Source organism: Scomber japonicus, chromosome 6, assembly GCF_027409825.1.
Source record: "Scomber japonicus isolate fScoJap1 chromosome 6, fScoJap1.pri, whole genome shotgun sequence".
In the NCBI taxonomy this organism is placed as follows: domain Eukaryota; kingdom Metazoa; phylum Chordata; class Actinopteri; order Scombriformes; family Scombridae; genus Scomber; species Scomber japonicus.
In genome coordinates, this window is record NC_070583.1 from 21,245,084 (window position 1) to 21,259,961 (window position 14,878).

Below are 14,878 nucleotides of genomic sequence, written 5' to 3' on the forward strand. Positions count from 1 at the left end.
TGGCTTGAGGAGACTGCTCACCCCACCACCACCACCACTAGATGGGGCAAACCACATTCTGAAAGATCTTTCAATCACTGCTCTGGCATTTGTTCAGAGCAAAGATTACTTATGCAATGTTTCTTTGTGGTCCAAATAAGTGGCACTTCTAGAGACGAGATACAGCTGTATTCTGCAGCTTAAGCATTCAGTCTACACAGTATGTCTCTTAATGAGGTGCTCAGCTTCAGGGCTCTATGCTGAACAGTTTTGTTGAAGAGCATTGAGAAGTATATTTATTTGCAATTCATTTAGACTGATCATTGAGATTTAAATCTTAAATTCTTTGAAAAATACCAATAGTTTGCTGATACTGCCACATAACAGGTAACAATTTCTTCACGCTACAGCTTTTAATGTGACTTTTCAAATTGTCACATTTCTAGAAAACTAGTCAAATTAAACTAGAAATAATGTTAGGGTTAGGGTTACATATCTTATATCTAACCCCCTTGTGTTCCTTTAAGGGCAATTTCCTTACAGTGTACAATGTTTTAGAACAACAAACCTTCTCAAAAGATATGCATCATTTATATTTAAGGTGCAACATATTAACATTAAAACATACATTTAAACTATTTTTTAAAATGTGGTTGTGATCCCATTTCTAAAAAAATGGTTGTCCATTAATAATACAATTTTTGGAGGGCCGTTACAATATTGATCATATTAAGAATTGCACTAAATATAAAGATATATAATTCAGAATTCATCCTACAAAAAAGATAGAGCCCTCTGTGTATAGAAATGTGGCTTTTGAGTTCTGGGTGGTCCATGCATGAGTATGAAATGTTGCCATCCTCCTTGAGTGGAGGGTGAGACATGAGGTATATAAACTCCCACTCTGAGTCTGCTCCCTTTACTCTGGGTCTGGAAAGGCTAGCTAAGGAACCAAGGATGAAGCTCCTTTTTGTAGCTGCCTTTGCACTCTTTGTGCTCTCTACCTTTGATAAGGCTGATTCCTCAGCATATGACAAAATCGTCGCCCACAGTCGCATCAGGGCAAGGAAAGAAGGGTAAGCATATTAATATTCTTTATTTAGATTTTTTTTTTGACTCCCTTGTGATGCCTTGTTATGTAATCCCAGTTTGCATGTAGTAATAGTCTTAGTAATAGTAGTCTTGATCATAATAAACATAATTTATCACCAGTGGTGTCTTTTGCATTTTATGTGAAAGCTGCCTCTCACCAAATCTGCAGTTGCAATTGCTTTACAAAAATACTGATTGTTCATTAATGACATATGGTATGAAATATTATTGAATAATAGATTTAGCATTGAAGTTTATTTACAAAAGCCACTAATCCAGCAGGGCTATAGCTGTCGAGTGAGAACTAAAACCTGAAAAAAAAGATTTTATATCCAGCAGGCATGGATGTCATTACTCATATTTGACTTGATTTGCCTTGTTTCAGAAGCAGCAGGGTTTATTGCCAAATAATTACTCACATATGACTGTCTGGTATCTAAACCAGGGAGGTCTGCTCGTTATATAATAGTTCACATGTGAATCACGTTTAGATTTCCCATCGAAAAGCTGAAATTTACCTGCCGATTAATGCTGCATTTCCTTTTCACTCTCAATCATCTATCAGACCCAATGTCTGCGCGCTCCAGCAAGTCATGGGAACCAAGAAGAAGTACTTCAGCACTTGTCGTAATTGGTACCAAGGGGCCATCTGTGGAAAGAAAGCGTAAGTGTTGTTTCATGTTTCCAAAAGCCCAAAGTTGTTCCTCCTTTTTAAAGCAGAACATTACAAGCATATTCAATCACATTAAAGTTTAAACTGATTGTCAAGTTAAAATTTAAAAGTTTAAGAATGCATCTCTCTTGAGTATCTGCTTCTTCTCCATCCACTACTTCTTCTTTTTAGGTTTTCATGGAAATGTGGATGTTTCCATAGAGACAGACATCTGTTATCTTACTCTGCTACAGCTTAAAATGAGAAACACATTTATGGATGCAGCTCTAAACTCTTTGTATTAAAGACTTTCCTATTCGATTATATAAACTGCGAGTTAGCTTAGGAAGCCTGGTCTAGTTGAATGCCACAGTGGTGAACCACCGATTCCAGGATATGATGTGGCTGCAAAATGTCGACTGTATTCATGAATGGAAAAGCATTCAGCCCAATCATTTTGGACCACCTCTTTTTTTCTCTTATTGTTCCAGGCATCTCAGCACTTTTGTGTTAAAACATGGATCAAAGCCATGCAGCCATGCATTTACAGTCACTCCTTTTCTCTCCATCTCTCTCATGTGCACTCACATGCACACTCACACACTCACAAACACATTCAGTTTTCCCTCTATGCCTGGGTTATGAGCGAATCATGCTTAACACTGTAAATAGGCGTAGTTCTTCATGATGACTACACTTTGCTCACTGAATTTGGCAAGACAAATTAGGAAAGAGCCAAAGAATGTTATCTGTTCCTGAGGGAGTCTTTAACTTGACAGTTGAGGCAAATCATTTGCAGTCGTCTCCTTTACTAATTTACACCTGTTACATTATGGGGTACTCCCATTTTAGTCACACAAATACTTCTTGAAAGCAGTGCTACACTGGAGGCTGTGTCAAAGTCAAAACTATTATTTATTAGTTATTAGTCTCATTAGTTCAAACTTTAAAGTTTACTACTTAAGTTTGTTGGTAAATTCAAGAGAAATTTTATTTAACTGGTTTCTGATTTAGAGGATCGACAGACTTGTTAATGTACTGCAGAGCAAAAAGGAGATGGAAACATATACAGTTGGAAGCATAAAGATGCACAACAAATGTAAAGTATTATTCTTTTCCAGAACACATTAGTTATCATGACTTAACACATTAGTTATCATGACACAGATCATATTCCCAAATGACCCTCCCATCTTCCCTCTGGTTTCTTCCCTGTCTTTCCGCAAACCCCCGGATATTTCCCAGCAGTCCACATGCAATAAAAAAAACAATTTATTTGATGGTAATTGCTCCAATCTGTATAACTGGATCTGTATGGAGTGGATTTAAAGAAAAACAATTTTCCTGAAATTTTCATTATTATTGATGAAGTTTAGTATATGCGTGTACACCTTTGATATCGGTGTCTAGATCTAAAAATTGGGAACACTGCATATATACACAACACAAAAAGGGGTCTCTTTTAGTGTACCTAAGAAGCAACAGGAAAGGATTACCATTCTGAACATATAAAATAATTCAGCCTAACTAGCAGACCAAGATAATCTGCTGTAAAATGGCTTAAATTAAACTTTTTAGTAACTTTTAGTGCTCAGTCTAACTTTATTTATAAAGTCTTCAACCACTGAAGTTTAATTCAACAAAAGGGCTCTATCTCCCCCCCCAAAAAAAGTGTACAACCAAATTTCCAAACTGACCATTAATGTTGGGTTGAATTGGAATAAAGTCACATACAGTATATGTTTGACCAAGTTACCGTGAATCTGAGTGGAACAGTTCTTTTATGGAGATGCTGACAAGTCAAAAGTTTCCATATGCATGGCCAGACAATCCCTCTGTGTGGGAGAGCAATGTAGCGAAGGTTTTGCTGACTCTGCCCCAATACAGCTTGTGTGATCTCATCCCAGTCCCTCTGACTCCATTCAACTTTAATTCAAAAAGAGGTTCAGTTAGCCATGACCCAGAATCTTTGGTCTGTTCCCTGTGTGAGACATCAGCAGATATTAACCATGAGTAACCCACCACAGTAAAGGGAACAAGTCTACTCTAGAAGTCTTCTCTTTCGACTAAAATACACAGTTGTTTAGTCATTGCTTGCTGGTGATTAATGTCAACATAAGATTTCTGCTCTGTGTACACAATTGTGCTGTGTTAATCACTTACAGTCTTAAACATTGTATCCAGATGTAAAGGCCTGTCCTGAATTCCAAGCCAAATAAAAAATAAAAATAGATGTTTGTTTTCTGAAACAAAAAGAACATTTTTTAATTAACAACTGTACTTGTACAGTCTGTTCCATATTTGTTTGTCTCCAAACATGCTGACAGTCACTTTTATCTGTCTTGAACTCCAAAAGCTTTCCTGGTGTGGAAATGGAGATGTCACAGGGAAACTGCTGATAAAGAAGAAATGCTTAATTTAGAAACTTTAGCACACCCCTCAGATAAAGTGCATTCTTCCTGTAGTTGGATTGTGTGTCATATAGAACCAGGACTCCCACACATGATACTGCTACATGTTATACTGCATCATATACATGCATCATTTCAGAGTAACTTGTAAACACAATCGCTTGATAATGTTGAGCTGAAATGAGAAAAGAAGCTTCCCTGTTGGAGCATTCTTATAATAAAAACTGGGCAAAAATGAACTCCCCAGCCAACTCTGGAACACATGTGGTAGTCTGTATCTTAATAGGTACATCTGTGGTGTTCTTTACGTCCTGCGGGTCTTTTTTTGTTGTCTCACACCCATTAAGTATTTGAGGTGAAATGTACATCTGGTTTTCCAGAGGCTGGAGACAATGCTATAGTTCCAACATGTTCAAACCTGCTGCTGACACAAGGGTTATAGTCATGTTTATATATCTAGCAGCTGCTCTTTTGTGCCTAGTAGTCAAAAGAAGAAAATTCTTCTCTTATCTTTTTCCAACAGCAAATAAACACTTCTTATTTATATCTATTTCATCTGAACAGAAATCAGACTGTTCATTCTCTAAACTATGAAAATCTGTAAAATAAATAAATAAATAAAACCATGTGAAAACTCCGGTGAAAACTAAATAATGTTGTTTTTCAGATTAGGTCAGCTGTTTCCATACACATCATCAAACCCTAAGTTCCTCTAATTACACTGCAGTTTTTCAAGGCCAGCATCTTAATGTTCCTGAGGTTAACCAAATGCCAAGGAGAGTCCAAGCTAATTGTTTAGCTTCAAAGGGGAGGTCTTAGTAATATAAATCTACTACTGTAATGGTAGCCTAATCCTAGCAGCACCATTTCCATTAGGTTTTGGCCCAAGCTGTTGGATCACATGAACTGTTTTTGTGATTAAGGAGATAATGAGTAACATGTGGAAACACTGAATACACAAGACCAACACTGAATGAGGATTCAGTTCAAAATTTGGTATCCAGATAAAATATACATTTCTCATACAGTCATGTTGAAAGATGTTTGCAAACACATTTTCAAAACAGTGTGCTACTTATTTTAGTTAATACCCACAATTGTGATCTGTGTCTTTTGTCTGTAGGACTGTGCTTTACGAGTGCTGCCCAGGATACATGAAACTGGAAGGCATGCGTGGTTGCCCTGCAGGTACAGTATGTTAAATGCTACACTGTTGTAAATTTACTGTATAAAGGTTATATGAAGCTGTGTCCTCCAAATGCAGAGCAGCTGTATGCTATTTTTGAAATCACACCAAATAAACCAGAAGAGGATGTTCTAACATATTGTCAGCACATGTAGTCTTTCTTTTCAAGCCCCAGATGTTTTAGATGTTTCCTATTTTTATATTCAGACAGACAGGCTAACATGTCATGAAATCTATTGTAAATTTATTTTTTTTGTAATTTTTCAGTGGCCCCAATTGACCATGTGTATGGCACCTTGGGTCTGGTGAAGGCCACTTCAACCCAAAAATACTCTGACATTTCTAAGCTGAGGCCTGAGATTGAGGGATCTGGATCATACACCTTCTTTGCCCCAAGCAACGACGCCTGGGAGCTTTTGGATGAAGTGAGTAAAGGACAAAACATTAAGCTGTGGAACCACTCTATCTGTGAAGGTTTTAATATCTCATTTTCATCTCCTAACAGTCAGTGAGGAGTGCACTGGTCAGCAATGTCAACATTGAATTGTACAACGCTCTGCATTATCACATGGCCAACAAACGCCTTTTGACCAAAGATTTAAGGAATGGATTGACAGTCAACTCCATGTACAATGACCTTGGTCTCCATATTAATCATTACTCCAATGGGGTGAGTACTGTCATTCAGTATCATTAAAGCAATCACCTTGTAGTTTCAGTGGAGTAATATTGCTGTGTATATTATGTACAGGTGGTGACTGTGAACTGTGCCAGGATTATCCATGGTAACCAGGTTGCCACCAATGGTATTGTGCATGTTATTGACCGTGTCATCAGCAGTGTTGGAAACACCATCCAGGATGTCATCGAGGTTGACGATGACCTGACAACTCTGTATGTGAGTATGAGTATGAGTGTGAGTATACAGTACACAGAGGTAGATAAAGTAAGGACAAACAGAGTACTTGCAAACACTGCTGCAAAGGTGGGTCACATTGGGCTGCATGCAAGACATCAAAAAGTGTAAAGAAGGCAAATCATTTATTTCCTTTACTTTTTCATTTAACAGGCATAGTGCATAGTATATGAAATCATACATGAAAATAAATATTAAAAAGTTATTTAAATACAGTCCAAGTATGTACATTAAAAAAATAATAAAAATAAGGGCATCAGCCAACAAACAGCAACCTTGACGACACAGGCTGGGTTACATTGGATGTACAAGAAATTAAACAACATACATATAGTTTGCATTTGTGATTGAATAACCTTAATTATATTTTTAAGATGATTAGGTTATTATGTCTATCACCTGCAAATGTTTCTATCAATTCAGTTGTATACTGAAGTCCACTAAATAAACTCATTCCATTGAAATCATCATCTAGGACGTGGCACAGAACTCTGGACTCTTGGAAAAGCTGGGTGAGCCAGGACAGTACACTTTGTTTGCCCCCACCAACGAAGCCTTTGAAAGCCTGGGCAGTGATGTGCTGGAGAGGCTTCAGGGCGACAAGGAGGTCCTCAAAGGTAAACCAGACTTTTATTCTCAGTGGTCTGTCACATTTTTTCAGTGCTTTACGACAGGGATTACTCAAGGCATTGTAAACATTGCAGTGGACACTGCCTGAGGCTTAATATTAACAGTGGCAAACTAGGGCCATATTTATATTTAATGAAGGTACAGGAAAAGAAAAGCAGTGGTTCCCAGGCAGCATGTCTGCCAGACCGAGTTACCCATAAAGGGGCTTTTCTTTTTTTTCACATGTTCAACTTCTTGCAATTCGAAACAGATGAAGCCACAATAGTCTGTACAGTGGATCTGGAACTTACACACATTTGGCAAGCTATACATAACAAAGTTGTGTGGCGAAGCAATAAAAATAGGTCTCCAATTTCAAATCATGCATGAAATTGTCGTTGGAAAGTCAAGCAGTGCAACACGTTATTTGACAATCTAATTTTTATAGTTATAAATGTTTTGAGTAGGGACGAATCTGTATACTGTAGCTATTCTTATTTTCCTCAAACATTTTCAAGGATTATAATTCTTGAAAAACAAGAAACAGCTGCTTCAATGAGCAAGCTGGTCAGATTGGCAACAACTCAACCTTTTTATTAGCCCAGGTTTGCCCTGTGATGTGAGATCAGACCACTTCACACAAAATTAAACGGAACTGTGAAGAAATCGTAAGTTTTCTTACTCAAGGACCCAAGGGATCTAAAGGGTCTTCCGGTTTCCAGGGTTTTACATCATCAGCTGCACTGTAACATGAGAAAGGACATAAAATAGCTCATGAAACCAACTGACCTACTCTTCATTCAAATATAAATCTACCTATACATTAATTTTGACTTTGTCTCATTTTTTCAGCTCTTCTGAATTACCACCGCCTGAACTCAATGCAGTGTTCTGAGGCCATCATGTCTGGCAGCTCTTATGAGACCCTGGAGGGTAGCAACATTGAGATTGGCTGTGATGGTGAAAGTTTAACAGTCAATGGCATTAAGATGGTGCTCAAGAAGGACATTGTCACCACCAATGGAGTCATCCATCTTATTGACAAAGTGCTCATGCCAGACTCAGGTTAGAGTCCTGTTTCCTCTTTTCTATTTATATTATTATACTGTATTATAGTTTACTATATAAATACAAATATTATGCAGGTTTTTAGTGTTTTTTGTAATGCAGATTTTAATGGTGTCCCGATTTCCTCTTCCTTTTAAGCAAAGCAGGTGATGGAACTGCTGGGAACTTCCCAGTCAACCTTCGCTGACTTGGTGTCTGAGCTGGGCCTTTCTACTTCCATGAATCCAGACGATGAGTACACTTTGCTGGCTCCCGTCAATAATGTCTTCAATGGTGCGTCACATACTGGTCATTATATCATGCACTCCCCTGTTTTTTTTCTCTTTGCAGGTGGCTAAATATGAGCCCTGGCCTCTCCACAATCAGTCACAGTCTATAATAAAGGGAAATACGTTTTATTTTCCCCTTGTGTGCTGTATCATGGGTGAATAGATCTTTGCACAATTATGGAGCTTAGGGGAAATTATAGAAGCTTTATGCCAGGTTTGACCAAAGACCTACTCCCCCAGAGAACATTCCTGCGTTTCACCCAACTAGAGTCGAGATGTTTTGTTTCTCAAACTAGAATGTACAGTGAATCCAGGAAGAATTTGTATCTCTAAAGGCATACAGTTTTACATGAGTGTATGCACAAAATAGCAACAACTGTATGTAGGAGGAAGCTTACATTCACTGCAGTTTATTCATAATCAATCTACAGACCAGTGCAGTAAATCACTGATAGCAAACATGTCTTTGCCTGTGGTTGGTGTTGCAGCTGCTGCTCATGGGACACTGTAGCCAAAATAAGTAAAACATATTAAATATTAATGCATTGTCTCTTGATAAAGCTGATGCATTACATGAAAATGTACAAAGTGTGTTTACTATTTTAATGAGAAATGTAAAATATTTTCTTTCCACTACAGATGACGTGATGGCCATGGATCAAGATACACTCAGGATTATCCTGGAGAATCACATTGTGAAGAGTAACGTTGTCCTAGGGCAGTTGTACAATGGTCAGCTGCTGGAGACCATTGGAGGAAAGCGTCTGAGGGTCTTCATCTATCGCACAGTGCGTGTTTTTCTCTGAAGTCATTCCTAAAAATTGTCCATCAATCTTTATGTCTTTGAGATATAACATAAATCCCCTTGCCTTTAACTTGTGGTCTATTTCTTCAGGCTGTGTGCATTGAGAATTCATGTCTGATAAGGGGCAGTAAAGAAGGAAGCAATGGGGCCCTTCATCTCATGAGGACTCTGCTGAAACCGGCAGAACAATCTATGTTTGAAATTCTGACCGAACATGGAGGGTTCAAGTGAGTACAGGGCAATGCACATAGTGGCCTATGGTATTAAAATGCAGCATATGACTCAAACCACATATTTCTGTATCTTTACATTAAATCCATATGGCATGTAATGTATGTGGATGAGAAAGTGCTGTTGTTGTAATATAGTGGTTTCTGTAACAGCCAAGTTACTGTTTTCTTTTCCGTGCTGCAGGATCTTTTTGTCTTTGATGGAGGCTGCTGGCTTGACAGACCTGCTGAAACAAGAGGGAGAATTTACCCTGTTTGCCCCAAGCGATAAGTCTTTTGCTGCATGGAGCGAGAGAGATTTGGAGTTTTTGAAGAGTAAGTCCTTTAGACTCCCTTTGTCTTTTAAAGGTTCAGTGTGTTTAACGGCATCTAGTGGTGTGGTACAACATGGCAGGCTCCATGGAAGAGGACCTGCTCCCTATGTAGATCTAAAAGGTTAATTCTAATGTAGCAAAAACACAGCAATTGTGATTTGATTATGCACTAATTAAAACATATTTGTGAGTATTATATTCCATTTTTGTTCCACTGGATGCCAATTCTACACACTGCACCTTTGCTGTGTTAACAAGCACTTACAATATGTTGCTAGTTCATTTAGTTTATGTGTTTGCTTTTTCCTTCCAGGTGACATAGATGCTCTCAGAACCATCCTTCTGTATCACATCAATAATGGTATCTTTATTGGTGGTGGTTTGGAGTCTGGGGTTACAAATCTTCTCAAGTCTCTCCAGGGCAGCAACCTCAAAGTGTTGTTTGTAAGTAGTGCAGCAAGACAGAACATGTTATCTTAAGGCAATAAACCCATTTGTTATATTTAAGTATAAAAGTTAGCTAAATGTATTTTGTTTGTTCAGAAAGGTATCCTTTATGCTGGTGTCACAACATAAAGGATAATAACATTATGAACTGTACAACTGAGTTCATTCCTCATATTAAAAAAAAACTGGTTCATACAAGCCCGTTATTATTATGTGGTTTTCTTGTCTGTAATTGTTTTCAACCTTCTCCTTCAGGCAAACAACACTGTGCAAGTGAATTCTGTCCATGTCCCTGAATCTGATATAATGGCCACAAATGGAGTCATTCACTATGTCAACCAAGTCTTGTATCCTGGAGGTATAATTTATACCCGGTCAACTTGTTATTACACCCTTCCTTTTGTAAATCTGTCAAGAGATGCATTCTCTGAACTGTTTTTATTGCTGTTGTAAAGGCCTGAAATGTGGTTAACACCCTTCACTTTCTTCCAGATATTCCTGTTGGAAACATGGAACTGCTCACGCTTTTGAAGAGGCTCATCACTTACATGCAAATCAAGGTGTTGTTTAAGAAATATAATACTATGGCTGCCAAAATACAATTTATGTAACTTGGTATAAAGTGCAAGGCAAGAACCTGCTTGAAAAACCATTTAATTAAAGCATTAAGCTAATGTTTTTAAAGAAGGTTTAACCCAAGACAGAATTCAACAGTTGAATCATGAACATTTTCCATAGAAAAAAGAAATTACAGGCCATGTTCTGCAGAATACACACATACATGTTCTACTCAGATTATGGACATATTGTGACTATTTTGTTAATGCATAATGTGCGTATAATGTATAATATAATCTGTTTTTTCCCCCAGTACATTTCAGGATTCAGATATCAGGAAATTCCCCTTACATTTTTGAGTAAGTAGCAATGTCATTGTTTTGCCTTTTGTTTTGTTGTTTGTATTTATTTAAAAGAAGAGAAAAAAATGCAGTACAATATTTAAAATATCATGTATCATATGTCATTATAGAGACTTGTGTGATCCAGGAAGGTACAGTAATGATGACTGAGTATCATCATCATCATGTTGTTCCTCATCATGATGGTTAATTAAACAATTGCACGCACACACAAAAAAGGGTGGGGGTTACTGACTGTTAAGTTGAAACGTGTGCACATCAAGCACTTTTATTCATCCTGATAATCACACACACACATGCAAGTACGAGCACCCTTATGCAAGGCGTGACAGCTTAAGTAGCAGTTATCAGAGAGAAGAAAGGAGACTCTCCCTTATGTTACAGGCTAATTCATGTACAGTGCCAGTCAGCAATAAAATGGATCAAAACAGACAATCACAGTTGAAACTATTTTGCAGGGCCTACCATCACCAAGGTTACTAGAATCATTGAGGGTGAGCCTTCCTACACCAAGGTCACCAGGGTCATTGAGGCTGAGCCCGCCTTCACCAAGGTTACCAGAGTCATTGAGGCTGAGCCTTCCATCACCAAGGTGACCAGAGTCATTGAGGGTGAACCCACCATCACTAAAGTCACCAGGGTCGTCTCAGGTAAACGTTTTTTTTTAACTACTTGAATCAAGATGTCAATGGCTTTGTATCACTTATCACTATTATCTCGGGGACTGATACATGCTGTTGTTTCCAGGCCCCACGTACTCCGTCAGCACTGGCACCAACAACATAGCCCTGGAAGGTCAGTGAAAGTGTATTTGAACACAGACTTTTTAGGACAAGTCCACTTATTTAAGCATGTGAGCTTACTGTTCTAGTTTGTGTAATTATAATGATCAATTCGTTGCTCACTCCTCTCTGCAACATTTGGTTGGATTAGTGGAAAAATGTGTGGGTTCCCTAATTTCCACTTTGTCTCATAAATTTAAACCAATAACTCCACTTGCTAGATGATGATGAATGATCAAATAGATGTGAAAAAAAGTATTACAATGTAATTGTTGTTGACAATCCTCAAAGCTCTGCTGCAAAGTACATTCAGGGTAACATACCCAGAATATAAATTTGCTATAATTCATCTCTGTACAAAATATTCCAGTTTCACTTAAAGGACATTTTCTTTTTTGTTAAGGAGCTGATCTCTCAAGTATTGCCACCATTGAGGGGAACCCTAATTTTGATGCTGATAGTCTTACCAGAATGATCCAAGGTGAGTTTTTATCAAATTTTACATCTCAGTGACTGGGAAAGAATAATGAATAAATAATAAATAAATAAATATGTGTGTTGCCATTGTAGCAGGCAGTTCAAGAAGAACCCCTTCTACAAACCTGCAAACTAGTTCAGGCAGTCAATTTAAGTCCACTGCTACACTCACATGGCATACACACTGCAATATCAATATATATGTGTACTTGCTTGCTTGCTGGGACTTAGTAGAGGAGATTGATACCACTCTTATGTCTGCATGGTAAATATGAAGCTACTGCCAGCAGCTGGTTAACACAAAGATAGGAAACAGTGAAACAGCTAGCCTGGTTAGCTACCAATCTAAAGCTCACAAATTACATGTTGATTTATGTATGTGTAAACAATTGACATGTAACATGTTGAGCTCTATAGGTGTGGAGAGGGTGGGTTTAGCTACTTTTGAATGCAGCCAGGCTAGCTACATTCAACTCTACCGAAATTACATCAATCTTCTGGTCTAACTCTTAGCAAGAAAGCAAATAAATATTTCCCATAATATTCCTTTAAGTTTACTATTACATTACATTCTTTTGCTGCCATGCCTGCTGCCACACCACTCACCTGAGAGCTAAGCTGACACTTGGTGCTCATGCCACTGCAGCTGCTGTTCATTTAGCATTTCATAAATTCATGCACCTCCACCTCAGCATTCACCTGTACACTGTGAGACATTCCTCTATCATTATTAATCACTATATGCTGAGCTTGGTGTTTCCATTTGGGAATAAATGAAGTCAGAGCGTATAGAATATGTAGGTGTTGCTGCCTATAGAAAGGCAGCTTACATATTCTACATTCACAACATGTCTTTTCCACGTGAGCTGACAGGTTTTATCCTTTTACTTTCCTACCAGCTGGCAACAGGAGAAGGGGAAGGGACTGAGCATGGACAGAAGAGAACATCAACGTAAAGGCAGAGGAAAACCAAACCCAGAGGTTGAAACTGGTGTAGTTTCTTTTAGTAGTACAGGGGATACATTTAAAATGACAGTGATTACAAATATACTGTAACAGGTAACTGACATAAAATAAAACAGTTGTCATAAACAATAAATGGTGCTTTGAATGTATATGTATTGAGTGTGCAGTGTCTGCAAATAGTCTTTTGGTTCAGCATACTGTAAACAAAGTTCAAATGAACATTTTGGCATGACTTTAAAGACAGAGCAAGTCAGGGTAGCAATAAAAATCTTTTAAATCCAAGCCATTAGAGTAGCAATAAAAACTTTTAAATTCTAAACTTTTCTGTGCTAAAGGTTAAGGTTAAAGCAACAAGATTGTGATAACTGTTTGGAAACATTTTATAAATATCATGCATGATAAAAATTGAAAAAAATGATGATGTGTTTTCAGACGTTTACTGTTTTATTGTTTAATTTCTTTGGCTGTAAGTTGTTTAGGGTTTTTTGTCTTTGCGTGTATCATTTGGAACAGGCTTTCTATTTTCCAGACATTTTCCAATAAAGTGCATTCTTTGATATAAATATGCCCATTTAAAAGGGCATCTGGTGATGGTGGTTTGGAGCAGTTTCTAATGTCCTTGTAAGGCTCTACACTGGTTCAAGAAAGAGAACTCAAGTATCAAATGTCAGATCTTAATATCATGTCTGCATTTTGTTTTTCCAAGTTTTTCCCAGTACATGGTCTTAAAATTAGACTCTAAGATTCCTGTATCATCCTTTTTAATGGCCCAGTCATTATACTTAATGTTTAAGGGGGAGCCTGGCTGTCCACTTGAGGTTCAAGCAGAAATTTTAAATATGAAATAAACTGGGTTTGATAAAAACAACCTCTCTTTTTCAATTTCTCATGGAATCTGTGTCTTCATATGCTACTGCACACAAACGTACATAAAATACATTGGAAAGACTAATAACTTGCAGTATAAGTTGCATAATGTGAAAATAATTCTATAATTTCAAATTAAGATCAGTAATTAAATCATTTTATTGCCAGTGGGTATTATCAAATAAATATTGAATGCTTTGCCATATGCTGTTTATCAGAAAACGGTGTGAATCATTTTTATGCTGAAATTTGTCACAATGCAGAAAGTTGAAATATTTGGCCCGAGGTTGCAACAAAATCATTTGAGCTGTTGTGTGCAGATATTTGTGGTCAGGCCCAATTCTTCTGTAGTTTTGTCTCATGTGAACAATTATTCATTGCAGAGTTTATGGCTTCTTGGATTGACTAAAATGAGTACAAATATGAGCAATTACCCAAGCACAAACGCAATGATTCCAATATGGCAACGTGTCAAAAGTCATTTTTTTGTTCATCTGTAATTTCACAACAAAAAAGTTGTATTCAAAAACAGGCTTTACTGTGCCAAGTAGCTGGTTCACCACCACATGTAAACCAACAGAAGTGGTTGAAGTGGTTTTATTATGAACTAATTATCATTGTGTTACCATTTACATATTGGTTTAGTCAGTCCTATTTCAAATGACTTTTTTAATTTAGTTTATGAACCAATCAGCAACATGAAGTACACTTATATGTTCCTTTATTATAAAAAAAATAGATAAAACAACTTTTTCTCTAAACACATTAACATATTCAACAGACTGAAACATATGGATACATTACAAACTGACTTCATTACTAAATAACAATCACAGCATTAGAGTAGCAGCTCAATTTGGCATTGTGTCAGGAGAAATAAATCTGTTG

The 14,878-nt window shown here is 37.4% G+C and overlaps 1 protein-coding gene across 1 annotated transcript; it reads left to right on the plus strand.

Moving 5' to 3' along the window:
• Positions 1-915: 915 nt before the first annotated feature.
• postnb (periostin, osteoblast specific factor b) lies at positions 916-13,146 on the plus strand. The gene is made up of 20 exons (XM_053320467.1): positions 916-1,055; positions 1,637-1,735; positions 5,258-5,322; positions 5,588-5,745; positions 5,826-5,990; positions 6,072-6,218; positions 6,712-6,853; positions 7,698-7,910; positions 8,052-8,186; positions 8,822-8,970; positions 9,078-9,214; positions 9,402-9,532; positions 9,845-9,975; positions 10,234-10,336; positions 10,471-10,538; positions 10,850-10,895; positions 11,357-11,548; positions 11,646-11,693; positions 12,084-12,161; positions 13,057-13,146. The coding sequence occupies exons 1-20, from the start codon at positions 937-939 to the stop codon at positions 13,083-13,085; spliced, it is 2,355 nt and encodes a 784-aa protein (XP_053176442.1). The 5' UTR covers positions 916-936; the 3' UTR covers positions 13,086-13,146.
• The last annotated feature ends 1,732 nt before the right edge of the window (positions 13,147-14,878 follow it).

What these genes read in the sequence shown, in the direction of transcription:
- postnb (XM_053320467.1), top strand. Translation starts at nt 937, where the DNA reads ATGAAGCTCCTTTTTGTAGCTGCCTTTGCACTCTTTGTGCTCTCTACC. An exon ending in GGGTCTTCATCTATCGCACA is followed by an intron (nt 8,971 to 9,077) that starts GTGCGTGTTTTT and finishes CTATTTCTTCAG; the next exon opens with GCTGTGTGCATTGAGAATTC. An exon ending in ACCGAACATGGAGGGTTCAA is followed by an intron (nt 9,215 to 9,401) that starts GTGAGTACAGGG and finishes TCCGTGCTGCAG; the next exon opens with GATCTTTTTGTCTTTGATGG.